The sequence below is a fragment of the Drosophila serrata genome, unplaced genomic scaffold (assembly GCF_035046125.1).
Source record: "Drosophila serrata isolate PLE 108 unplaced genomic scaffold, ASM3504612v1 contig_160, whole genome shotgun sequence".
NCBI lineage: Eukaryota > Metazoa > Arthropoda > Insecta > Diptera > Drosophilidae > Drosophila > Drosophila serrata.
The window spans coordinates 460318-486642 of NW_028257058.1; the positions used below are offsets into that span (position 1 = coordinate 460318).

At 36.0% G+C, this 26325-nt stretch overlaps 1 protein-coding gene across 10 annotated transcripts in view; it reads left to right on the forward strand.

Annotated features, from left to right (window-relative positions):
• The window catches only part of zfh2 (Zn finger homeodomain 2), a 48514-nt gene that overhangs the window by 12833 nt on the left and 9356 nt on the right, over positions 1 to 26325 (forward strand). For 5 of the 10 annotated variants that reach the window (XR_015270283.1, XR_015270281.1, XR_015270284.1 and 2 more), the window contains exons 3-10: positions 6347 to 6397; positions 12884 to 14443; positions 17142 to 17323; positions 18057 to 19643; positions 22391 to 23809; positions 23882 to 24123; positions 24175 to 24507; positions 24690 to 24833. Coding sequence is in view for 5 of the 10 variants with exons in the window: in XM_086826451.1 (XP_086682577.1) it covers positions 12921 to 14443; positions 17142 to 17323; positions 18057 to 19643; positions 22391 to 23809; positions 23882 to 24123; positions 24175 to 24507; positions 24690 to 24833 (5430 nt within the window). In the remaining 5 variants the exon portion in view is untranslated. The remainder of the gene's footprint in view (positions 1 to 6346; positions 6398 to 12883; positions 14444 to 17141; positions 17324 to 18056; positions 19644 to 22390; positions 23810 to 23881; positions 24124 to 24174; positions 24508 to 24689; positions 24834 to 26325) is intronic. The other 5 variants (XR_015270285.1, XR_015270282.1, XM_086826449.1 and 2 more) reach the window with 3 other exon arrangements.

Consider the following 26325-nt stretch of genomic DNA (forward strand, 5'->3'; position numbering starts at 1 on the left):
GTAGGTACGCAATTCAAGTACACGTACATGTACTTATGATAAGCATCGCCAACCGAGTCGATACTAATTTTTACACCCTTGCAGTGTATTGTACTGTAATTTGGGTGTGAAGGAGACATTTCCGAACCTTTAACGTATATACGCATATATTCTTGATCAGCATCAACAGCCGAGTCTATCTAGACATGTGCGTCTGTCCAAATATACTATGTACAGCTATGGTCATATAATTGGCACAACAAATTTCTTCAGCTAAAATATAAGTTTTTCTAATAAATGTTCATAAAAAGGGAAAAGCTAATATGACATTTTGTAGCCTTTTTAGTAAACTTTTCAAAACATAAAAAAGGTTTCAAAGAAAAATCCAATTTTTTTAGTTAACTTCAAAAATATACAAAAAATTAACAAATAGGGTGGTCAAATAATTGGCACAAGCTAATTTAAACGGTTATTATAGATAAACTATTAGGATTTTCATCGGTAAAATATTACACCGTATTACTATTTAGTACTGTAATCACTATTTTAACAAACTTTTAAAAGTATATGGCTTATGAACTCCACCAGATTTTAGTTACGTTCGTTTGGGATGGAGTACCAGGCTTTTTAAGCCCCAGCCCACAAATCATTGTAATTTAAAATTTTTGTTTCTTGCCAAAAGCCACTTGTACATCATTCTAATAGTTCTCGAAACGGTTCAGGTCTGAACCTTGTGCTGGCTACTTCTTAACTAAAAGTTTTCCTTTCCGAAACCTCTTTTATACGAACCTTGATGAATGATTTGGATCGTTATCCCTCATAAGAATCCACTTTGCAGGGATATTATTAAAAGAATATTGATCCATAATAATAAGTCTTAATATTAAAATCTTTAATTTGATTTATTCGGACGAGTGGGACCATACAAAGCCCAGGACATGCATCCAAATACTTTATTTTTCCTTCCCCATGCTCAACTGATTTTGTGTGGTATCTCGGATTAAGGATTAAGTCTTTTAGACGTCCAACAAATGTTTCCCCATTGGGTCCCAGGAGCTGTATCCTTCTTCCTATGTATCCATAGAGCCCACTTTTATTTATTCTTCTTGAAACAAGTTTCCTTTTTAGTTTCTAGTTGGATTTGTCTATGATTTCAATCATAATTTTATGGACAGACTGAAAAATGGTAATTTTTGCTCTTTTGAACTATAGTCCTTTCCAAGCCCTAAGTCCTTTTCGAGGCCTTTGCTTTCGAATATTCAGTTGGGTCAAAAAAAAATTTGATTGACTAATGCAATTGCAAATTTACCTAATTTTGGAACAATTGCTTTGATTATAAATATTCCTTTGTTCTGTCAAAGTAAAAGTTTTTTCCCGTACTTATTTAAGCTTAAATGTAGTGCAAATACCAAAAATTAAATAACAGGTGATATAAAAATAGCAGAAAGTGTAAATAACTGCGTTTTTAAATAAAAACCTTTATTTTTATCGAAGTGTGCCAATTATGTGACCACCTCAAAACGGCGGTTCTTGAAAGAAATTGAAAAGTTAAGGAAAAATGATAAATATAACTGTATGTAAATTAGTCCCTCAGTTTTAGAGACGACTATAATATATATTTGGAAACCATCGGAATATTTACAGTAAAAAATTACATTTTTCCAGTTTTCTACATATGTACATATATATCTTTGCTAATAATTTGTCATGACCAACAATCTCTCATACTACTACCACGTTAAATGTAGGGCAAAACAATGACTTTAAAACAGGCACTGAAAACTGAAGTATAAAAAAAAAAAGTAGAAATTTTTTTTAAATATTTTATTATATATATATATTATAATTTATTTGTTCTATATGATATAGTCGTCCGATCCGACATACATATGCGACATATGCGAGTGAGAGTAGATACATAGAAGACTAACTGCAAAGTTTCATTCAGATAGCTTCGAAACTGAGAGACTAGTTTGCGTAGAAACGGACAGACGGACAGACGGACAGATGGACAGACGGACAGATGGACAGACGGACAGACGGAGATGGCTAGATCGACTCGGCTGTTGATGCTGATCAAGAATATATTCACTTTATATGGTCGGAGGTGACTCCTTCACTGCGTTGCAAACGTCTGACTGAAATTAAAATACCCTGCAAGGGTATAAAGATGAAACTGACGCTCCTACAGGTTAGAGTAAAACACGATCTGCGCTATAAGAAAACATTGGTCACTTCGAAGCTTTCATTGGCCAGCCAATGACAACTGTGCACATATTTGTATATCAATTATTATTTGTTGCTGCTATCTTCTCTCCCATTCCTACTCATGCGAAGCGTCGTGTTGTCGCCCAATTAAATCCTAACGACATTCCCAAGGAGGGTGGTTATTTGTTTGTCGTGGGCAACTAATTAGTAACTCTGGTTGAATTTAAAGCGTGCATTCCCTTGTTCCCTTGTGTTCCGAAAAATCCACGCGGATTCGAATTTCCATCTGTGAAGTGTCTGTAAACTTTCGAGCGAAATCGCACGGTAACTTTCCAAACTGATTAATTCAGATCCGCAAGACAAATACAAATAATTACTTTGTAATACAATTATATGTACTGCAAGTCAGAACAACTTATGTCTGGTTCATAAAGTTGGCAGGACAATTTTGAGAAATCAAACTTTTGTTTATACTATAATTTGCCGTTCAACTGTACCGTTTTTATACCCTTGCAGGGTATTATAATTTCAGTCAGGAATTTGCAACGCATTGACCTGAAAAAACTTGTAGACATAAAAAAAAAAAAAAACAATTTTAATTTTTTTTCTTTATTTTTAATTAAAGTAGGTATTACTTCGACGATTTTATATAACTTATAACTTATATTGTATTATACTATGAATGATTGAATTGCAATCTGCAAGGGTATACAAACTTCGGCGTGACGAAGTTAGTTTCCTTTCATGTTTTCGGTATATTTAAGTATAATTTTTAATAAATACTAGCATGGTATATATTTACTCAACGTTTTATAAAACGTCGTCTTTGATTTATTTTTTTTAATCAAATACACGACTTAGGCAAAAACAACAAAAAGAACTTTACAAAAGACAAGTATGTGCTGTGGTTACGATCATTTCATTATCAGCTGATCAGTCATCTAATTTACTATAAATAATTGGTACCTTACCCGACATCTTAACTTTAACCCGTTAGGAATTATAAGAGTCGATGCGAGGCAAAACGCAAAAATTGGCTATAGTTCTTTTTGTTATTTTTAAACTACTTATAAAAGTAATTCGGCAGAAGTTTGTATACCCTTGCAATTCGAGCAGTCTATTTTGTTTCTTATTATACTATATCATATGACGTCCTTAGAAAGGATCGGAATATGTTTAGAAAAAATGAGAACTTTTCCTGTTTTCAACAGATTCAAATTTCAGATAAAGCAATTTTATATTCTAGAATTTTGTGAAAAATTTTATGAAAATATGACTACTGCAGCCATAGAAACGAGAAACGTCCTTAGAAAGGATCGGAATATGTTTAGAAAAAATGAGAACTTTTCCTGTTTTCAACAGATTCAAATTTCAGATAAAGCAATTTTATATTCTAGAATTTTGTGAAAAATTTTATGAAAATATGACTACTGCAGCCATAGAAACGAGAAATTAATACAATTTAAAATTATAACTTTGTTCTTCTTCAAATTTGAGATTTAGTTATTTTATATAATTCTAGAATTTTGTTGTTAATCGTTTGAAATCGGGAGACTATCGATAAATGTAGAGGAAAACCAAACTGTGAATGTAGAACTGTAACTTTAAAAAGCAATATAGCTAACTTCGGCACGCCGAAGTTTATATACCCTTGCAGATGGAACTTCGATGACTAGGAATTAATACAATATAAATTAAATATACTTATGTTTAAAAACAATGAAGTAATGCCTGCTTTCATTTCTTCAACCTATACATATTAGAGGTTTACATTTACAGCTTTGCATTTTTCCTCTATATCCTATATTCATAAAATTTTACACAAAGTTGTAGAATAATCTGTTGAAAAACCGGCCCTTTCCGACATATGTATATTCAAAGTTTTATTCAGATAGCTTCAAAGCTGAGAGTCTAGTTTGCGTAGGAACGGACATGCAATTATAATACCCTGCAAGGGAATAATAAATTACTTATTTGTTTTTTTTTACACAAATATATTCATTATTAATGATTGAATTGTAATTTGCAAGGGTATACAAACTTCGGCGTTCCGAAGTTAGCTTCCTTTCTTGTTATATTTTATTTCATATATTTTATAAAGATAATATCATATCTACAGCGCTACATCATACATGCAAAATAATAATATAAATTATAATAATAGTATTTATATTTAAGACTGGTATTGGTTAACGCAATGATTCGAAGGGTATTTTCTTCTAGTCAAACATGACACTTTCGTGGCATTCTCTTTGGTAAGGTTATTACCGTGAATACGTGCTTGTTGTTTGGTAAGCTGGTCAAGTAGCTTGAAGGTGAAAACTGCTTTATAATTCTCTTAGGGCAATGAACATTTATCTGTACATATGTACATATGTATGCAGGTAACTGGTAACTTTACGTGCTTTACTTTTCTTCAACCTTTTTATGTGAGCGGTTTTGAGGCGCGTTGACTCCCAAATTGCAAAGATGCTTCTTTATAATACTCAATTTATATATTTTCTATATTTTTCTACGGTATGCATGGGGTAATTGTCTCACGGTACTGTAATACAGTTTTCATTAATTTTAGGGGCTCCATTAGAACCTTGAAAAAGACAACTTATTACCCTTGCAGGGTATTATAATTTTAGTGAGAATTTCCAAGCAGTGAAGAATATATTTCCGACCCTATAGAGTATATATGTATATATATTCATGATCCGTCTTTTTCTACGCAAACTAGCCTCTTAGTTTTGAAGCCACGAAACTTTACAGTCTTCTAGAGTATATAACTCGTAGACATATATGTATGTCGGAACGGACGACTTAATTATTAATTAATATTATTATTATTAATATTTTCAGTAATAATATTAATTATTATTATTGTACACTTGGCCCTCTCTTAACACGGTCTCTTTTAGAACGAACTCGGTCCTACACGGTTACAAATTTGCTCTCATCCCCTTTTTGACACGTTAAAAACGCAAAATAACTGGCTTAAACTGTAAATACCACGAATATGAATAGAAACATGATCTCCTTACTTTGTAACATTTTTCTGTTTCTATAAAGTTTAACCTCTTTATTATATTAGGCACTTCTTTTTATTTAATGCCAATTTTCAATTTTAAAAATATAAATGTTATGTTAAAGGCATATACATAATAACTTTTGGACAATTTTGAACATATCTGTGAAAGAAGACCAAATTTGAACAACAAAAACCAAAATAAACCCTTTATTTTGTACTGTTTTGTAAATTTTTATAAAATTCGTCTAATACGAGGATTTCTAGAAACGAACCCCGTGTGAAGCGAGGGCCAAGTGTACTTTAAGAGGGGAATTTTTAAAGCTGTAATCGCTTGTCCATAGGCACAAATGAAATTAACTTAAAATTAAAAATTAAAATTAAAAAATAATTTCATTTGAAATGTTGAAAACCCGTTATACTAATTTCCACCACATGAGTATTAAAAACCAATTTTGCATGTCAAACAAAAACAGCATTTAAAGGGTACGATAATAATTCAACTCCAACAAGAAGCTTTTGAAAGAGAAAATTGCAATAAAATTTTAGAATAATACAAAATGAATATATCTCAAATTAGATGAGAATATGTTCAAAACTGTAAAGGTTATAGTTTTCTTTCTTAAACTTTCCAGTCTCTACTATGGCAGCTGTATGATATAGTCGTTCGATTTTCATAAAACTAAATCCAAAATTTTAAAAATAAAAAACTACATCTTCGAGTAGATGGGATTATTTTGAAAAACATCACAGTAAAAAGTTTTTGTTGTAAGAATTTTTTGATCGGAGCAATTAGATATAGTAGTCCGATCCGGACCGTTTGGACTTATATATTATTTAGAGTATGTAGAAGACTAACTGCTTCACTTTATGTAGATAGCTTTCAAATTAAGGACTAGTTTGTCTGGACTGTCTGGACTATATAAAGCAACGAGGGATATAGGGACATGGCTAGATCGACTCGGCTGTTGTCGAAACGTGTTTAATTATACCGTCGTATACGAAATTTTAAGAACTGAATTAAAACTCGTTACTTGAGTTTATCCTCGTTTATTGTTTGTATGTTTAATTACGTTTATACTGTAAATAGAACATTAGTGAACCATAAATATTTACACTTAATAATCGTTTATTATTTTCTTTCAGAATATTTACAATTTTTCAAAAGTGGTGACCATGCTTTGACTCCATAAGATAGTAAGTTTGAATCGCCATTGTTATCAAAGTAAAACAGTATATTTACTATAACCAAGGTTTAGGTTTATTATGTATGTAAGGAATTATTAAATATTATAAATGACAGTATGCTTTGCACTTGCGTTATGATACATCTGCCAATTGGTCCTTTCGGTCTGGTATGGTAGTTTTCCGTTTTTGCCCCTGGCTCTGTCATATGCGTAGTTTATTTAGGTTTCATAGTTTCTGCCTGATGGACGACGATGACTGTTTCTTGATTTAACGTCTTAGCTCCCTTTTTCGTATCCAGTCCATCCTGAATTGCAATCCCCATTCCAATTCCTCGACTCGCCTCACCAGATCCCCGGTATTGTATTTTTAAGCCTGTGCAGCAGCTCATACATCACCCTGTGTTCTGTCCTGCTCTGTTCTGTTCTGTTCTGAGAAAAACTGAGAGGCAGAGGGAAAACAATTCCTTCTTCAATAAAATACAATACATTTTTTCTTCATCATTGTTTTTTGTTTTGTTGTTGTTCTTGGTTCGTTCTCCCTTTTTGATATTGTATGTATGTATGTACATATACATTTTCTGTGCATTAATTCGCTTTAATATAACTCTGTTTTACTTCTGCTTCTTGATTTCGGTGCGGAACCCTTGCCGCAGAACCAAATCTTTGTCAATCCTTATTGATAGCGGTCTTCGGGTGTTGTCGCATCCTGTGAGCGAGCTGCAGGTCTTTGTTATTAATAAATTCATTGATGAATTCATACTGTGATTTACCCTTAAGCCAAATAATAATGGTACATTGAGGCATATTTCAATTTTTCCGAAGCATTCAGACAGTAAAAACGCAAACTGTTTCTAAAAACGAATACCTTGTTAAGCATCTCTCTCTCTCTCTCTCTCTCTCTCTCTCTCTCTCTCTCTCTCTCTACTTTTCTTAAAGTTGTAACAAGAAAGGAAGCTACGTCTATGGTCATACAATTGGCACAACCAATTTTTTCAGCTAAAATATAAGTTTTTCTTATTGAATGTTAATAAAAAGGGGAAAGTTAATATGACATTTTGTAGCAAATTCATCTATACTTTTAATATTTACACTTTTAAATTCACAATTTGCTTTTTCCTCTAGATCTAATTTTAAATTGTATTAATTACTCGATAGTTCCTATGGCAGCTATATGATATAGTCGCCCGATCCGGTCTGTTTCGACATATATACGAGTGAGGGTATATAGAAGACTAGTTTGCGTAGAAATTAAAAGGAAGAAGAAAACCTATAATATAAATTATGTTAAAAGCATTAAACTTTCAATACATTTACTATACATATTATATTTATAATTGTACAGTTACAATTTTAAATTCACAGTTTTGCATTTTGCTATATACATATATTGCACTTGTCTTTGAATTTCTAATTTTCGATATAGTCGTTTTGAATTCAAAATTACAACTTTTTCAGTTTTCAACAGAATTGGATCAAATTTGAGATATGGCCATTGTATATTATTCTACAATATTCTGTAAAATGTTATAAAAATCGAACTACTATAACATATAGCTGTCATAGAAACGATCGAGAAATTAATACAATATTATAAGATTATAATTTTTCAAGTTTTCAACAGATTTTCATTAAACTTCACATTATTCTAGAATATCGGTTTTAGTTTTATGAAAATCGGACTACTATATCATTACATATAGAGGAAGATGCAAAACTGTGAGTGTAAAACAGTAAATGAAAAACTGTAAATTAATAATAAATTGGACTATTTCCTAGTGATCGAATTGCAATCTGCAAGGGTATAATAACTTCGGCGTGCTTAAGCTTAGCTTTTTTTATTTTTATTTCCTATGTACATAAGTATTTACATGGTTCTTGTTTTTTAAGCACTCTTATTCCTCGTTATATATTATATACATACATATATGTTAATACATTTGGTACTCTGTCTGCGAAAAGCTCAAAATCTCACACTCATTAACATATTCATTCAGTTGGAGAAACAATGCGGCGACAATTTTAATGAAGGATGAAAAAATTAAATTTATTGTTGGTTTTTCTCCTTTAGATACTCTTTTTTGCTTTTTGCAAGTTTTTGAAAACAGTCCATCAAAGTGAATCCCTTAGCTTTCGCCTTCTGGTTGCCTTTTTTGTAGCAGTTCTTTTCTGCCTCCCCAGGTATATTGTCGTATCGATATTCATTGATCTTACCGAAATGAATGATTGTGGGGCTCTTCTGGTAAAAACTCACCCATGCCTTCGTATGTGTGTATGCTCCACAAATACACAAATAAGTGGAAAAAGAAAAGAAATAAAAAGAAAAAGAAAAGGAATCAAGACAAAAGGGGAATAATAACAATGCAAGCTCAAGCTTCGGACACCGTCTGGTTTACCTCCAGACCCTCGGCAAGTGACACTTTTGTTTTATATTCGCAACTTTTTTATGCCGCTGCTGTTGGGGATCTCTTCTCTCGAGAACAAAAGGCGATTTCTTAGTAAAAAAAACCCAAAACATGAATACAATCACAGACATCGTACAGATTTCATATATTGTACTTGGTAGATTGGTGTACCTCGTTCCTTTCACCTTTATTCTATCTTTCAAGGTGATTTTGCATCGAGGGTTATTTAGGCAAACTCGGGCGCTCTTGTTCTGGATGAAGTCGAGAATTCGTTTGTGCGAAACTAAGAATTATGTATATTATCATTATTTGGAACAACATGATCACTGATAACTGACGGATTTCGAAAGATAGTCCTACTATTATATCCTTTCGCGATAAACTATGTATTGCTACTAGCTTAAATGTATCGATGGGTGAAATATCGATAGAAAAGGATCAAAAGAGTAACATAGGAGCAATGGAAATAGGTATATCATATTTTTGGTCGAAAGTTTAAAATGCAACGAATGAATCATATCCGACCCAATAAAGTATATATATTCTCGATCAGCATCAACAGTCGAGTCGATCTAGCCATGTCCGTTCTCTCAGAATGCAAGTTGGCAGTTAGTCTTCTATTTACTCTCACTATTCAATGTTGAGATATAGCCATTTCGTATTATTTTACAATGTTGAGTAAAATTTAATGAAAATCGGACACTATATCATATAGCTGATACAAACGATAGTTAAATATAGAGGATTATTTCATTGTTTTATTAACAATATTGATATAATTTATATTGTATTAATCCCTAGTCATCAAAGTTCTATCTGTAAGGGTATATAATCATCGGCGTACCGAAGGTAGCTTCCTTTCTTGTTTAACATACACCTAATTTATGTTGTATTATATTATTGATCAAATTGGAATCAGAAATATTGTTTAAAATAAATATATGTAAATAATCTATATTGTATTAATTATTAATGATCGAATTGAATTGAAGTAAGCTTGCGTTCTTGTTGACTATTTAACCGAAAGCGTAGTGTACCATTAGCGATCACCAGGAAAAACTTGGTCACTGATTACTAATCTAGTATTGACCAACCCAACCCAACCTTTTAGGCAAACATCCTAGTTTTTCCCAACAATACGTGTGCGATCTGGAGAGAGATCCAGGAGATCTTATTTTAATTTAGTTCTCGTATTTATAATTTGTTTCTTTTGTGGCCAAGAAACCACAAAATAGACTATTTAGATCGTTTCATCAATTATTTTATTGCCCCGTTGGAAAAATACTCCAATACTTCGCACGGCCCATCAACATTTTCGCAAAAATAGGTCTCAATATTTGATTCTTTCGACATAAAACAGTTTATGCTATTCGTCGTTATATGTTTAATATATATACAAAATCCGTACCAAGCTGCAACTGTCATTATTAAATACGAAAGAGTAAAATTTAATGCAAAAAACCTAAAATAGAACTTCAAGCTAAAGCTGGAAAATCAATAAGCTTTAATAACTAAAGGGCGCTCAGACAAAGTCCGTAAACCGTAAACTTTTGAGTGATATGATTATTTATACACGTATGTATGTATGTAAATACATATTTTAATATAGATATGTATATAGCCATTCCCTCTGCAAGGAAGCAATTCCGCACTGACATCAAACTACCTCGACGGTAATAAAAGGTTAACAAAGAACAATAACCATCTAACTGGGTAATTACTCGAGCGTACTCGGTTCGTCAGTTCACTCGGCAATTATCTGAAAATGCGTTTTCCCAACTGTCAACTGCAACTATACATAGGTACATACATACGTACATAGGTATGTACATTTATTCTTTCTGATGACAACTTGAATATAATGTATGTGCGTGCAGTTGCACACGAATTAGCAGGCAGTGTATGTAAGTGAGTGTGTGCATGCAAGCACAAAAAACAACCATTGTCAATAACTCATTTCGTTTAAATATACATATAGGTATATGCATTAAATAGCTTCTGCATGCAAGTGCCTTACCTATCGTTTTTTGGGGAATATCAAAATTTACACACATATATGTATGCCTACAGCTGCTCTCATAAAACATTACGAAATTGATCGAAAAATCTTTTGAATCAATTACGCAATTGAATTTAGCTTAAGATGTGATCAAAATGTTGGAAAATCATGTTTTGTGAAAATGCAGGAGTAGCCAGTTTCAAAAGCTTTAAACTCAAAAATAATTATTATTGAGAATTAGTTAAAAACAAATTTTGTAGAAATAAATAAAGGCAAGAAAGGAAGCTATGTAACTTTGCCACGCCGAAGTTTATATACCCTTGCAGATAGAACTTCGATAACTAGTAATTAATACAATATAAATTATATACAATACTTATGTTATAAAATAATGAAGTAATGCCTGCTTTCATTTCTTTAACGTATACATATTATATTTACAGTTTATATATTTATATGGTACGATCGTTTCTATGGCAGCTATTTGATACAGTCGTCATATTTTTATAAAATTAAAAACTAAATGCTAAAAAATATAAAATCTTTTAAACTGAGAGACTAAACGGAGAGACGGACAGACGGACATGATCAAGAATATATATACTGTATATGGTCGGCGGTGACTCCTTCACTGCTTTGCTAACTTCTGACTGAAATTATAATACCCTGCAAGGGTATAACAAGAAAGGACGGATAGACAAACGGACGGACATGGCTAGATTGACTCGGTTGTTGATGTTGATCAAGAATAGTGACTTTTTCACTTCTGACTAAAGTTATAATTCTCTGCGATGGTATAAAAAGGGGAGTGGGGATATGAGTGGTTGAATGAAGAAAACATCTCGCTCTTTTCCTTAACATTTAGCTTAGATTAATTTCTGATTAATGAGAATTTGTATGTACGCCTTATAAGCATTTATGTGTGGATTAGAAGCACACATTCTTACTACACAGTTAGTTGGAAGTTCTCAAGTTATTGTGCAAAACTGTAAATACCTTTGGGAGGAAGGTAACGCAGACCAAAAAATTAAGTCAGTTTTGCTCGTGGCGTTGTCCGACGAATATTGGCATTCCTGGAGAGAGGAGAAGAACACAAAATCCATTCTTTTCGACTAAAGGTGCAATGCTTGGATCTCGTCCTGGGTTCTTTGGTCTCTCTCTGGCTCTGCGTCCGAGTCGTTTGCATACCAAGCCAACTGTAACCTCAACTGCAGCCAACTGCAAAAGCCGCACCGCAGCTAAAACGCCACAAGCAAAGCTCAAGTGGTGTCTGTAGCTGCACGGAGAGAAAACAATATGCATTCCCCCAGTAGAAGTGCCTGCGATGTGTTCACCGGGGAAATATGAATACTAACTGGGTCCTGTGTTTATCACTGTGTACATGTGGAACAGAAACAGAATCAAAAGCAAAAACACCACCGCACCACTTGATGGTGGCTGATATATCACGGAATTTTGTATGTGGGTGTAAAGGCAGCAGAAAAAACTTGACTCTGACTTTGAAACCAGTTGAGGAATATGAAGAACAGATAACGACGACGACGACGACTCCACAGAAATAAAGACATACAAAAAAAACTAACAGAGGCACGCGCGAAATATTTTTCGAACGAATCAAAAGAGGAACGGATGCGGATCGGGGGAAGTCAAACGGCAGGGAAACCTTGACTTCCTTTGTCTTGCGCATATCCATAAGGCAGTGAACTTTACTATTTCTGCAACAACTTTAGCCAATTCCCAAATGAGGACCAAGCTCACTAATCAAACAGAGTTAATATTTATAGTTGTACAGCTTGCAGTAGGGTGGCAAGTTAGTGTTGAAATCAAAATCCTATATATGCATACAGAGCTGTCGTTACTATGCGAACTCTGCCTTAGAGGTATTTGAATGGCACTTCATTGTACGTCCAATTTCTATTTCTGGTAATGCATATTATATGAGAGAATAACATAAGTTGCCGTTTTTGATTGCTATTAATTTTAACACGATCAAAATAACATTTAAAACAAGCAGCTCGTCTTATTGACTTATAGTTACACTTACTCTGTTACTCTTATAATTATGACAATAAAGTTTTAAATTTATTTATTTCAGCTTCAATAATAATGGTAATGACGAAGACGGCTCTCCAATGTCCAGTACTGATGTGGAAACTTTTAATGGCAAAATAGTATACAATCTCGATGGCAGCAGCGCCTATATTATCGATGCAGATAATGCCAATGATCATGGAAGTGGTGAAACTTCGAAGTATAGGCAAGCACCAGCATCTATTTCAGTGAAGAAGGACTTCTCGAATGCCAAAGATTTCGGTTTTGTGGAGGCGAAAGAAAAAAAGGAACAACAGGAACAGGAGCAACAGGAGCAACAGCAGCAGGAGAAGGAGACTCTGTACAAAACCAGTCCCAAGATACATTCATTTCGCGTAGTAACGGCGCAGGATGCTAACTCTAATCCAACTAGAGATATAATATTCAAGATTCAAAAACCAATATTAATGTGCTTCATATGCAAATTATCATTTGGCAACGTCAAGTCCTTTAGCTTGCATGCTAACGCCGAACACAAGCTCAATTTAATCGAGTTGGAACAGCAGCTACTTAAACGGGAGTATTCTAGCGCCATAATACAGCGAAATATGGATGAGAAGCCATCGATATCATTTCTGCAGCCATTGGATATTAATGCCTCCGGTGATGTTGCCGATGAGAAGAATCTACAACAGATATCTGCCGATGCTGTCGTTCCTATTCTGACCGAAACTGATCAACAAGAGAAAGAGAAAGAGAAAGCGAAAGAGACAGAGACAGAGAAAGAGAGAGAGAATGATAATTATGATCAGTGCAGAGAGCGAGAGATGCAGAATGATCCCGAAGACGATCAAGATTCTGATCATATTAGTAATAATCAAATGGCAGCACCTAGTGCAAATTATCATTATCATCAGGTGAAATCATCTCTGAAATTTGGTTCCTTAAACTCAGAAACAGAAACAACAAAGACTAATAAACTATCGAAAGTATCTGTACCCTCATCATCGTCCTCAACCAGTTCCTGCGAGGTCTCATCATTATCCCGTACTGATAATCTAAGTAACAATAATAATAAGTCAGTAGAGTCTTCATTGGAAATTGAAATGAATCCAGGCTCATCATCGTCACCTCAACGAAATGAATTATCAGAGGTTTCCAACTCGGATTTCTTGGCAGCCACTGCTCCTGGCATATTCCCTCCTCAAGTCAGTTCTTTCCATGCTTCGCTAGCAGCTCTGGCCGCCAACAAAACTGAATCAAACGGCAATCGTGTTAAGCTGATAACCGAGTTCCTTCAACAGCAACTGCAGCAACATCAAAGTTCCTTATTTCCCAGCCAATGCCTCGAACATCCTGATTTTAATGGCGTCGATTGTAAAACCTGTGAATTCCTTGAGATCCAAGGAAGGACCAAGTCCCCGTCTTTGCCCCAGCATCAGGTACCGCCACATCGCTCGCCCTGCAGCAACCTGGCAATGTCCCCTAGTTCATCATCAGTAACCAGCGTGGGAAATGCAGGGGCGACAAGCGCGGGCGCATCAACAAGCGCCTCATCCAGCTTCACCATTGGTGCCTGTTCGGATCACATCAACGGACGTCCCCAGGGTGTGGACTGTGCGCGGTATGTATGCGTTACTTACTGTTGCATTATAGTGCGTAGAAATATCAAGAAAATATGTCTCTTCATTTTGGACATAGCTTAATTCCAGCCAATTGAAACCTTTATCGAATAGACTTAAATTAAAAATGGAAACAATATGCATCTATTCTTTTGCTTCTACCGTTGTCCTATGAACCGATGTCTTTACTTTCCTTTTCGGTTTGCTTCTGCATAGATCAATCTACGCGATAAAAAAAGGTTAGGGGAATGGTCAGCAACAACAACAACAATAAAAACTAAAACAATTGAGGATGTGCAAATATGTAGGTTGTTGTGTTAATACTTTTTTTCGACTACCTGTGTACAAATTCGGTAGTCAGGCAGTCATGGAGGTCACTACGCGGACACTCTTAACTGAAGGTTTCCCGATTTATTCATATGCATGTACATATGTATGTATATATTAAAAAGTAAGAAAACCTTCGAGGCATTGTGCCGTCAGCGGTTCGTTAGGTTACTTGCTAAGGGGTAGTTAACTAACAGGGTGCAAATATTATTATGCCGGATGGAGAGAAAGGGTTGCGATTACGTGTCTGTTCAAGCATAGCCCTAATATGGCTAATTATTTAAGGCTGTGCGTTTGAACTTTTGAACTGTAACTGTAACGAGAGCTGAGCTGAACAATAAGTCATTAGGCCAAGTAAGCTGGGCCTAGTAATTGCGATATAGAAATATGTGCGAGGAGGAGTTATGCCCTTAGGTGATTTTTGCTGGCTCGACTAGACTAGCTTGTTCATTTAAACGCAAATGACGTTTGGGATTTGGGGTTTGGAAGCACAACCAACTCGTGTTGGTTAACGGTCCACTGATTGCCATCACTTTTTATACCCTTTCGGGGTATTATAGTTTTAGTCAGAAGCTTGCAACGCGGTGAAGGAGACTACTTGATCATCCCCAAAGTCAAAGTCGATATAGCCATGTCCGTCTGTCCGTCTGTCCGTCTGTCCGTCTGTCCGTCTGTCCTTCTACCTTTCTGTCCGTATGTCCGTTTCTACGCAAACTTTGCAGTGTGGAAAATGCTAAGCTTTGAATGTAAATCTGTAACTTGAAAACTATAGTAAATATAGTATGTATAGGAGAATGTAATGAAAGTAAGCAAGGGTATTCAAACTTCGGCGGCCCAATGTTAGCTTTCTATGCATTGAAAATTTTTGAAATAGAAGCTCATTGTGACACTGGGAAATACTAAATACAGAAAGAATCAGGAATTATCAAAATTATCGAAATTTCAGTGTATTCTTGATTGGTTATCAAAAATGTATTTAAATTATTATCAAACTGAACAATAAATTATTTTCTTATTTTATCCATCCAAAAGAGGGCTTTGGAGAAGACTAACACAATGAAATTGCTTAATTGAGAGCCACCTATATGAATCTATTATTAACAATTAACAAGGCTCCATGTAATATGCATATTCCTCTATAATATAAATGTGTAAATTGTACGCTTGTGTGTTTCAATTAACAAAAATGTTGGAAAATCTTTTTTTATGATCTTTTTGTTCAGAATGGGAGACAAAAATTAAACCAATTGCGCTGATTTCACTTAATAAATGCTCCCACAGTTTCTCAATTGTCACAAATTTAATGGTGTCGCTTACCGAGGTGACTGCGGTGGATTCGGATTCGGGTTCGAGTTCAGCTTCTCCGGGTATCATTAAAATTTTACCGACACTTTGTTGTTGAATGGGATGCAGCGTTTATCAAATTAAAAATAATCAAAGCAACTAAGTGATTTTATACAAGTAGAAAAGCTAGCTTTTAGTGAGACCGCATGTGAAATACACAGTACCTGAACCAGTTTGGGTGAAATTTATCAAGAAAGGAAGTGATTTTCGGCATGTCGAAGTTTGTTTACCCTTGCAGGTAGAACTTCGATGACTTGGAATTAATACAATATAAATTATATATATTTATGTTGAAAAGCAATAAAGTAATGCCTGATTTCACGGCACTCACCTGCCAGGGTATTACAATTTCAGTCAGAAGTTTGCAATGCAGTGGAGGAGTCATCTCCGACCATATAAAGTATAAATATTCTGAACAGGATCAACAGCCGATCCGATCTAGCCATGTCCGTCTGTCCGTCTGTCCGTTTCTATGCAAACTAGTCTCACAGTTTTAAAGCTATCTGAATAAAACATTACAGTTAGTCTTCTATATACTCTCACTCGTATATACGTCGGAACGGGCTATAGGAACAATCGGAAAAATTTTAGAAAACAAATTTTTACTTTTTCAATTTTGAACAGATTTGTATATAATTTGAAATATATCCATTTTATGATTCTAGAATGTCGGTTTTAATTTAAGCTACCATAGGAAGGATCGATAAATAAATACATTTAAAAATTAACCTTTTCTGTTTTCAACATGTAACTTAAAACATTATCCTAAAGTTTGAGATATATCCATCTTATATTATTTTGTTTTTTAACTTTATAAAGATCGGGAGACTATATTATAAAGCTGTTAAACTGTAACTGTAAAACTGTGAATATAATAGGTTTTTATTGTATACATTAATTATAATCCAATTGCAACCTGCAAGGGTATACAAAATTAGGCGTGCCGAAGTTAGCTTTCTTTCTTGTTATATTTATAATAAAATCTTGAAGCTTTAGTTTTTTTATAACATCACTTTACTCTTATTTCAGATGTGAAATGTTGCTTAATTCGGCACGATTGAACAGCGGCGTCCAAATGTCCACACGAAACTCCTGCAAGACTCTAAAATGTCCACAATGTAATTGGCATTACAAATATCAGGAAACGCTGGAGATTCACATGCGGGAGAAGCATCCAGATGGGGAAAGTGCGTGCGGTTATTGTTTGGCAGGTAATATACATTACTGCATTTAAATGATATATATTTAAAAGTTCAATCAACTGGTGGAACTGCATGACATCAAATTAAAAAAAAATAAAATAAATAGAACGTTCGAAAAAAATAGAAAGATATGAATAGAATCTATCAAAAAAGTCGCCTTTAGGGTGTTTAATGGTTTTCCCCATTCTTTGCTTCAATAACATATTTAATACATGACTTTAAAAGTCCCTTTTTCACGTTTTTTCAACTATTCAAAATTTATTCGGCTTAATCGATTGCCTTGCAGTTATCAAGATTATTATTGTATTTTATTAAATCTTTTTCTTCGGTGTTGTAGTTCAGCACTAAAATTGTTTCCATATTTCAACTTAATTTTTATACCCTGGCAGGGTTTTATAATTTTAATCAGAAGTTTGCAACGCAGTGAAGAAGTCATCTCCGACCATATAAAGTATATATATTCTGATCAGCATCAATAGCCGAGTCGATCTATACAATTTTTTCAAAAAGTGATGCAAAGTTCTTAGTTCTAGGTCTAAAGTAAACTAGAGTAATTAAAAAAATAATAAAATTAAATAAAAAACACCCGTCACGTGGGTCATTCTCCATAAATGATATAAAAATGCAAATTGCGTAAAACTTCGGGTCTTTGAAGCAAGTTTTATAAAGTTGTATGGAATTGTATAAATATGTTATTTTAAAAACTAATAATCGCTTATTACTAACCTTTTTGCACATCCAGGACAGCAACATCCTCGCTTGGCACGTGGGGAATCCTATTCCTGCGGCTATAAGCCGTATCGCTGTGAGATTTGTAACTATTCCACGACCACCAAGGGGAATCTCTCGATTCACATGCAATCTGATAAGCATTTAAATAATATGCAAGAGTTGAACAGCTCGCAGAATATGGTCGCTGCGGCCGTGGCCACAGGGAAGTTGCTTCTATCGAGCAGCTCTTCTTCGCCTCAGGGAGCTGGTTCCTCCAACAGTGCTCCTCCTCCAGTTGGTTCCTCGTCCTGCCTTACATCGAACAATGTTGTGGGAAATCCTTCTATTTCGAACAACTCAAATGCTAGTTCCAGTACGGGCCCCATTTCCAGCTCCAACGTTAACCTAAAGCCAAAGCCTTCATTTCGGTGCGATATTTGTAGCTATGAGACATCGGTTGCTCGAAATTTAAGGATTCATATGACCAGCGAGAAGCATACACATAATATGGCAGTGCTGCAGAACAATATAAAGCATATACAGACATTCAACTTTTTGCAACAGCAGCAACAACAATCCAGTGTTCCGGGAGCAGTCAGTTCTAGCGGAGTAGCAGGTTCCTTTCTGCCGGAAGTCGCTTTGGCAGATTTGGCTTATAACCAAGCCCTGATGATTCAGTTGCTGCACCATCAGCAGCAACAGCAACAGCAACAGTCTTCAGCTAATACCAAACTATCACCAACATCTTCGTCACCAGATCCCTTTAACTTTTCCATTTCACCGAAGCCCGTTGTGAAGACGGCTCACAATCAAGGACTAGGCTTAGGCATAGGCATGCCAATGGTTGGAGGCATTATTGACAGCGGGGGAGATCCAACAGGAGATTTATCGCAGCCTATCTCGAAGCCCAACGAATGGCCCTCGGCTCTTTATAGTTGCCTCATTTGTGACTCGTTCAACACCAACAATTTGGATGATCTTAATCAACACTTGCTAGTAGATCGATCGCGATCACAAACCACCGCCTCCTCGTGCTCCACAGAGATAATGCTAATTCACAACAACAACTATATATGTCGACTGTGTAATTATAAGACGAATCTCAAAGCCAACTTTCAACTGCACAGCAAGACAGATAAGCATTTGCAGAAACTCAGCTATGTCAATCACATTAAGGAGGGCGGCATACGCAACGAGTACAAGTTTCAACAACACTTTCAACAACAACACACCAATGTCGTGCAGTTAAAATGCAATTGTTGTGATTTTAACACAAATTCGATACAAAAACTCTCGCTGCACACACAACAAATGCGCCACGATACTATGCGAATGATATTTCAACATTTACTGTACATTATACAGCAGAGTAACTTGAGGAAAAACGACAACGAGTCCTGTCCCGAAGAAGATCAAAGTAGTAAGAAACATCTAGTACTTCTTTGTCAGCTGTGCAATTTTAGCGCTAAGAATCTCCATGAAATGGTGCAGCACGTGAAGAGTATGAGACACATGCAAGTGGAACAATTTGTATGCTTACAGCGTCGTACGGAGAATAAGGAAAATCCAGCTTTAAATGATGTGTTTAAAATAACAGAATGGATTTATGAAAATGAAGGTAAGCTCGCTTTTTACACACTGTTTTCCTTATATCGTCAAATACAATTTCTTAGACAAAATTAAAGAATCAATTAAAAAGCTTACAATACAAATCATGTGTGTGTATGTATATATTTTTCCCCGTCCCCAATACCACAAAAAACATATTGCATATTGCATATTGTTATAATACGGTTTGGTTCGGTATTCGTTCGGTTCGTAACTCATCATTAAGCGCTGATTTCAGTTCAATTTTAGTTCTTCTTTTGGCCTCCCGTCCTCCTACTCCTTCTCCTCCTCGATTATTATCGTTCGTCTTTCGCCTTGGACTTCATCCTCAGTCTCCCTACCTTCGTACCTCCTCTCTCCTTGTCCGCTTACCTTCAGGAATCATCGTCGCGTTTACCTAAATTCTTCTTTTGCCTTCGCCTTCGCCCTCTCTTTTTCTCCGCTTTGCTCCGAGATTTATACGCTGAGACGCTGACCCTTAAGGAAATTATTACAAATTACTTAAGAATGCAAAAACGATTATGTGTATCCATCGAATTTGCAATTAGTGACGTGCACACTTTGCTTGCTGCTCTTCCCCAGTCCCGATCGAGCTCAGACTTGAGCTCAGACTAGTCTTTTTCAAAATCAAATTTAACTCCGACTCCACGCTCTCCAGCAGTTTGAGATTCCCATATCAGATGGTGATGCGGCGAAGGCGAAGGCGAAGGCGGAGGCGGCGGCGTCGTGCAGGGTATGAACCGCAGCAGTCATAGCATATAACCGCAGAACAGTGAGGCCTCCTTGCAGAGACACACAACAAAACAACAAACAGCAGTCGCCGCTCCATCGATACCTCCGTACCGCAAAAGATACAAACAATAACGTCGTAAAAATAAACACGAAGAAGTAAAGTAAAGACTGCAACGCAGTCATCTCCGACCATATAAAGTATATATATTCTAGATCAGCATCAACAGCCGAATCGATCTAGTCATGTTTGTCCGTCCGTCCGAGTCTTCCATATACTCTCAATCGTATACATGTCGAAACGGGTCGGATCGGGCGACTATATTATATAGCTGCCATATTAACGATCGGAAAATATTAAGAAAAACAAAAAAATAAATAACCTTTTCAGTTTTCAACAGATTTTCATTTTTCCTATCTGACTACTATACCATATACATAATTTAATTTAATTTTTTTTTGTACATAAATATATATAATTTATATTGCATTAATTGTTGATCGAATTTCAATCTGCAAGGGTATACAAACTTCGGTGTGCCGAAGTTACTTCCTTTCTTGTTTTTTTACGTTTAGCATTAAAACTGGTCCATTTAATATAATACCAATATAATATTACCATTAATTTTAATTCCTTAAACAAATATTTAACAATCTGTTTCATGCAAAAAGTATAATTTTATGAATTCCTTAAGAAATATTTCCTGTTTTGTAAATGAAACAAATGAATACAAAACTGTATAATAATTGTATTAAAATTTCGTCCATATTAAGTATATATATTCTTGATCAACATCAAAAGCCGAGTTGATCTAGTCATACTTGTCCGTCCGTCCGTCTGCCCATTTCTACGCAAACTATCTCTCAGTTTAAAAGTTTTCTAAATAAAACTTTGCAGTTAGTCTTATAGATACTCTAACTCGTATATAAGTTGGATCAAACGACCAAAAGAACAATCGAAACAAATTTTAACTTTTTTAGGGTTCAACAGATTTGCATATAAGTCAAGATGTTAAGATGTTGTGGTATTTTAAAAATTCAGTTTAATTTTATGAAGATGGGACTACTCTATCACACAATATTTAGAATATAATAGAATAGAATATAAAACTGTAACTATAAAACTGTAAATATAATATGTTTATATATTGATTGCAATCTGCAAGGGTTTACAAAATTTCGGACACTATATCAACCTTCAGCAATAGGAAAGATCGGTAAATTAATAACCAATGTAAAACTTGAATCGGACAACGTCTAATAGAAAATGTAGGGGTTTATTTAATTAAACTTTCCATTACTTATTATTTTAACTTTAGTATTTAATATGAGCATAAATCTTTTAATACGATTTTAAAATCTTTTCTTAGGACGGATCGATCAATAGGTTTTTTTTTGACTGAAATATATATTATATATTTGTAGAAATTAGCTTCCTTGTTTTATAGCTATTACTATGGCCGCAGCTGTACAGCGTGGCACCCTCTTAAATTTATAAGGAGTGATGGAAAGGAGGAAGGAAGAAGAGGCCAGAAGGCATGTGTGCGCGGAGAGCATTGCAGCACCAGTCAGGAGTTTGCAACGCAATGAAGGAGTCATCTCCGATCATATATAGTATACATTTTCGTGATCAGCTTCAACAGCCGAGTCGATCTAGCCATGTCCGTCTGTCCGTCCGTCCGTTTCTACGCAAATTAGTCTCTCAGTTTTGAAGCTATCTGAACGAAACTTTGCAGATATTCTTTTATATACTCTCACTCATGTACGAACGGGGCGACTATATATCTGGTATTGGAACGATCGGAAAATTAAAAAAAAAATCAAACCAGCCTAAAAAAAGTTTAATCGCGAAGAAATAATTATTACCCGGATAAAAAGAGGGAAGTAGAGGAAGGGAAAGGGAAACAGTAAGAGGAAGGGGAGGAGTTCGAAGAGGAGGAGAAAGAAAGAGGAGCTAACCTTAATTTTTTTTAGATTAAGAATTCAAATTCTATTTTTTTTATTCGATTTTCATATATATTTTTTCAGATATGTCTTACGAAACCGGCGGTTATTTAACAAGAAGCACCACCACAGCTACAGCCAAAGAGGGCTCATCCTTGGACGCCACCAGCTGTGGTGCCGCTGCTCCAACAGCATCATTATCTTCTGTGGCTGCTGAAGCATCATCATCATCATCTTCGGCAGTCATCGCTGGGGCAGATGTCGGTGTATTCTCCCCGACAACAACTTCACCCTCGAGTTGCTCTACATCTTGCGGCAAAACGTTGGGTATCAGCGTTACATCTCCAACACCAACTGTGAATGATTTTGGTTTGGTTTTGAGTGCTCCTCCTTCTGCTCATGCTCCTGCCACCGTTTCAGTTCCCGCTGTCAGCGTTCCAACGACCGTGTTCAAGTGCAATCTCTGTGAATATTTTGTGCAATCGAAAACCGAAATGGAAACTCATATCGAAACGGAACATCCTTGCGCCGATCCCAGTGAGGACTTTATAAGTATACCAACTAATACGGCGGCGCTGCAAGCTTTCCAAACTGCGGTAGCAGCAGCAGCCATAGCTGCGGTACGCCAGCAAAGAGCTAATGCCATTGATGCAGGAACAGACATTAAGCGGGAGGAAGAGGATGAAGAGGAAGTGGAGGAAGTAAGCAAGGCAACAGAGGTATGTGAGGTAGCTGAGAAAAAGATTCAAGCAGGCATACAATGTCCCTTGTGCTTGGAGAATCATTTCCGAGAGAAGACAAGCTTGGAGATTCATTTAACCAGCGTACACAATGTGGCCAGAGATGGTCTATCCCGACTCCTAATGCTAATTGATCCAAAAGCTTGGGAGGATAACAAGAGTAGCAATATCTCAACAGAAGAAGCAACGGCAACGTCCGAAGAATGCTCATCCTCTTCTAATCCAGCAGCTGTCACCACCAATGTAATAGGGATGAATGTGCTTTGCTGCCAAAAATGCGAGGCCATCTTCAAGCATGACGAGCAACTGCTTCAGCATGCTCAGCAAACGCAACACTTTCCGATTCAAAATGGTGAATATCTGTGTTTGGGATTAACTCATACCAGTCGTCCGTGCTATCTGAGATTTCGAACCCTTACGAACATGATCAATCACTACCAGGACACGCACATGAGCTCCGTGATCTCAGAACGTCACGTCTACAAATATCGTTGCAAGCAGTGCTCCTTGGCATTCAAAACCCAAGAGAAGTTGACAACGCACATGCTATATCACTCGATGAGAGATGCTACGAAGTGTTCACATTGCCACCGGAATTTTCGGAGTACGCAGGCACTGCAAAAGCACATGGAGCAGGTGCACGCAGGCGGAGACGGAGACGGAGACGGAGTCGGAGTCAGATCCAACAGTAGTTCACTGGCGCAGACGCAATCTACACCTAGTACCGAATTGCCTGCCGAAGAAACTTTTGAAGTTAAAGGAGGTAAGTACCCAAAATGAGCTGCAATCCCAAAGTAAGACATGTATGTACAACTTTATTAATGTGATTTTGCAGAGGTTGCCGCTATTAATGATGCCAGGTCGTCTCCACTACGATTTGAAAACCCACAGCTGCTAGCCAAGGAAACAAACAGCAGCCGGCAGAGTCCCATAGCTCCCACATCTGATACTCAGACTCAGCAGCAATATTTTGCCACCTTGACGAACTTGCTGAAGCAACAGCAGTGCAACTCAGAGGTTTTGGGCATGCAACCAGACGCTCTGCTTCCAATGGGAGAGTTTTCTCAACATCTACAGGTAATTAAACCAGCTATAACACAGAATCAGTTGTTTTCTTAACTTATTTAGAGCCCACAGAATCTACAAACCATGCAACAGCAGCAGCAGCAGCAATTTGGGGCTGCAATAAATCCAGTGGATATGCTCAACCTAATGCAGTTTCATCATTTAATGTCACTGAACTTTATGAACTTAGCACCGCCATTGGTTTTCGGCGGGAGCGGAGGCGTAGGAGGAGGAGCAGGCAGTGTAGTGGCAGGAGCAACCCATCAAAACAACAGTAACCTAAACGCCTGCTCCTCAACCGCGGATATTCAACTCACAAACAGTGGGGATTCGGGAAAAGCAACTGCGGCAGTCCCTACTCCCACACAACATAATGCCGCCAACTCAAGCACTCAGGTGAGAAAGATCCTGTAATTTAGTCTTGACATATAAGGGATAATACACAAAGTTTGTATTATTTTGTAAGAAATACAAGTATATAACATTTTAAGGAATAACAAAACTAAAAATGTTATAAAAACCTATTTGCTAGGGTGTAAAAATGCATTATTTATCAAATGCTATTCATTTATTTGCAGCTGACTGCCACCAACCAAAAGCGTGCTCGTACGCGTATCACCGATGATCAATTAAAAATTTTGCGTGCTCACTTTGACATTAACAATTCGCCCAGCGAGGAGAGTATTATGGAAATGTCACAGAAAGCAAACTTGCCAATGAAAGTAAGTCCAAAAGCTTTATCACGAAAAAGTTAAGCCTACGGAATGTATACCAAAACCAAATCTAGTTTTTCAGGCAAGAAATTCAATTTTTTTTTTGAGCGATCGCACAATTAGAGTCTTCAAATATTTAATTTTCCTGTTATTTTCGAAGACCTATAAATATTTGCTGGAAATTAGAAGTACTATTTTTTTCTAGTTGCTATGAAATGTATTACAACGTAATATCTTTATACCCTTGCAGGGTATTATCATTTTAGTCAGAAGTTTGCAACGCAGTGATGAAGACATTTTCGACCATAGAAAGTGTATATATTCTTGATCAGGATCAACAGCCGAGTCGATCTAGCCATGTCCTTCTGTCCGTTTCTACGAAAACTAGTCCCTCCGTTTTGAAGCTATCTGAACGAAACTTTTCAGTTAGTCTAATATACACTCTCACTCGTATCGAAGTTCCATCTGCAAGGGTATATAAACTTCGGCGTGCTGAAGTCAGCTTCCTTTCTTGATTTATATCATTTTAGTTAAAAGTTTGTCCTTTTTAAGTGTACATATATAAAATTTATCAGCATCAACAGTAGAGTCGATCCAGCCACGCAACTCTTTCCGTTTCTACGCTTACTAGTCAAAATAATAAGAAGACTACTGATAAATGTAAACTGTAAGAGATTTAATCACTAATTCGGCCAAAGTCTTTCAGTTTTTGTTATGTAACTCCTAGTATATTTAAGTACATTAGTGTTTAAAAAAAACTTTGGTGGTTCTTACAACGCATTTTACTCCTGAAGAAAACAGGTGACTATTATCCTGCAAAAACAAGAGAGTCTTCGCGAAATTTGCTAAAAGTCTTGGACGCTTGTCCAAAATGCCTTTAAGCCAAATATGGCACAAAAAAAATAGGAAGGAAAGAGAAATGTTCTAAACCAATGGGCATTGGGATCGTCACTTGCCAAAAGGGACTTCTTCAAGTCATCCAAGGCCTCTTCCGCTGAAATTGACAATGAAATTACCGAAGGGTTCGTCGTAGACTACAAGAGGCAGGACTACCAGGACTTGTATCCCAAAAAGGTCCATTACGTCGAGGAAAAAATTTCCTGATGTATCAAAAGTAGGGCGAACATGATTTGACATGGTTTGGACCGGAAGGGTACAACAAAGGGAACAAAATGTATCAATGATACAAGAATAAATCTTTCTGGAAACGATTCAAGAAATTTCCTATGACGACCTAAAAGTAAAGAATTCAACTCCTGGTACACGCAAAACATAGTTAACCACGAAGGCGGATGTACACTGGTCTGGGGCGGTTTTTAATTGCATACCGCTGAACAGATACATCGCATAAATTATATTATAACCCAAGTCGGATAAAAAACTATTTTAGCTTCGATGGGTTTTTCAACAGGATAACTATCCAAAGCATACCTTAAAGATCATTATCGCCTTGTTTAATGACAGCAAGGTAACCGTTATGAGTATGATAAGTCAGTTTCCG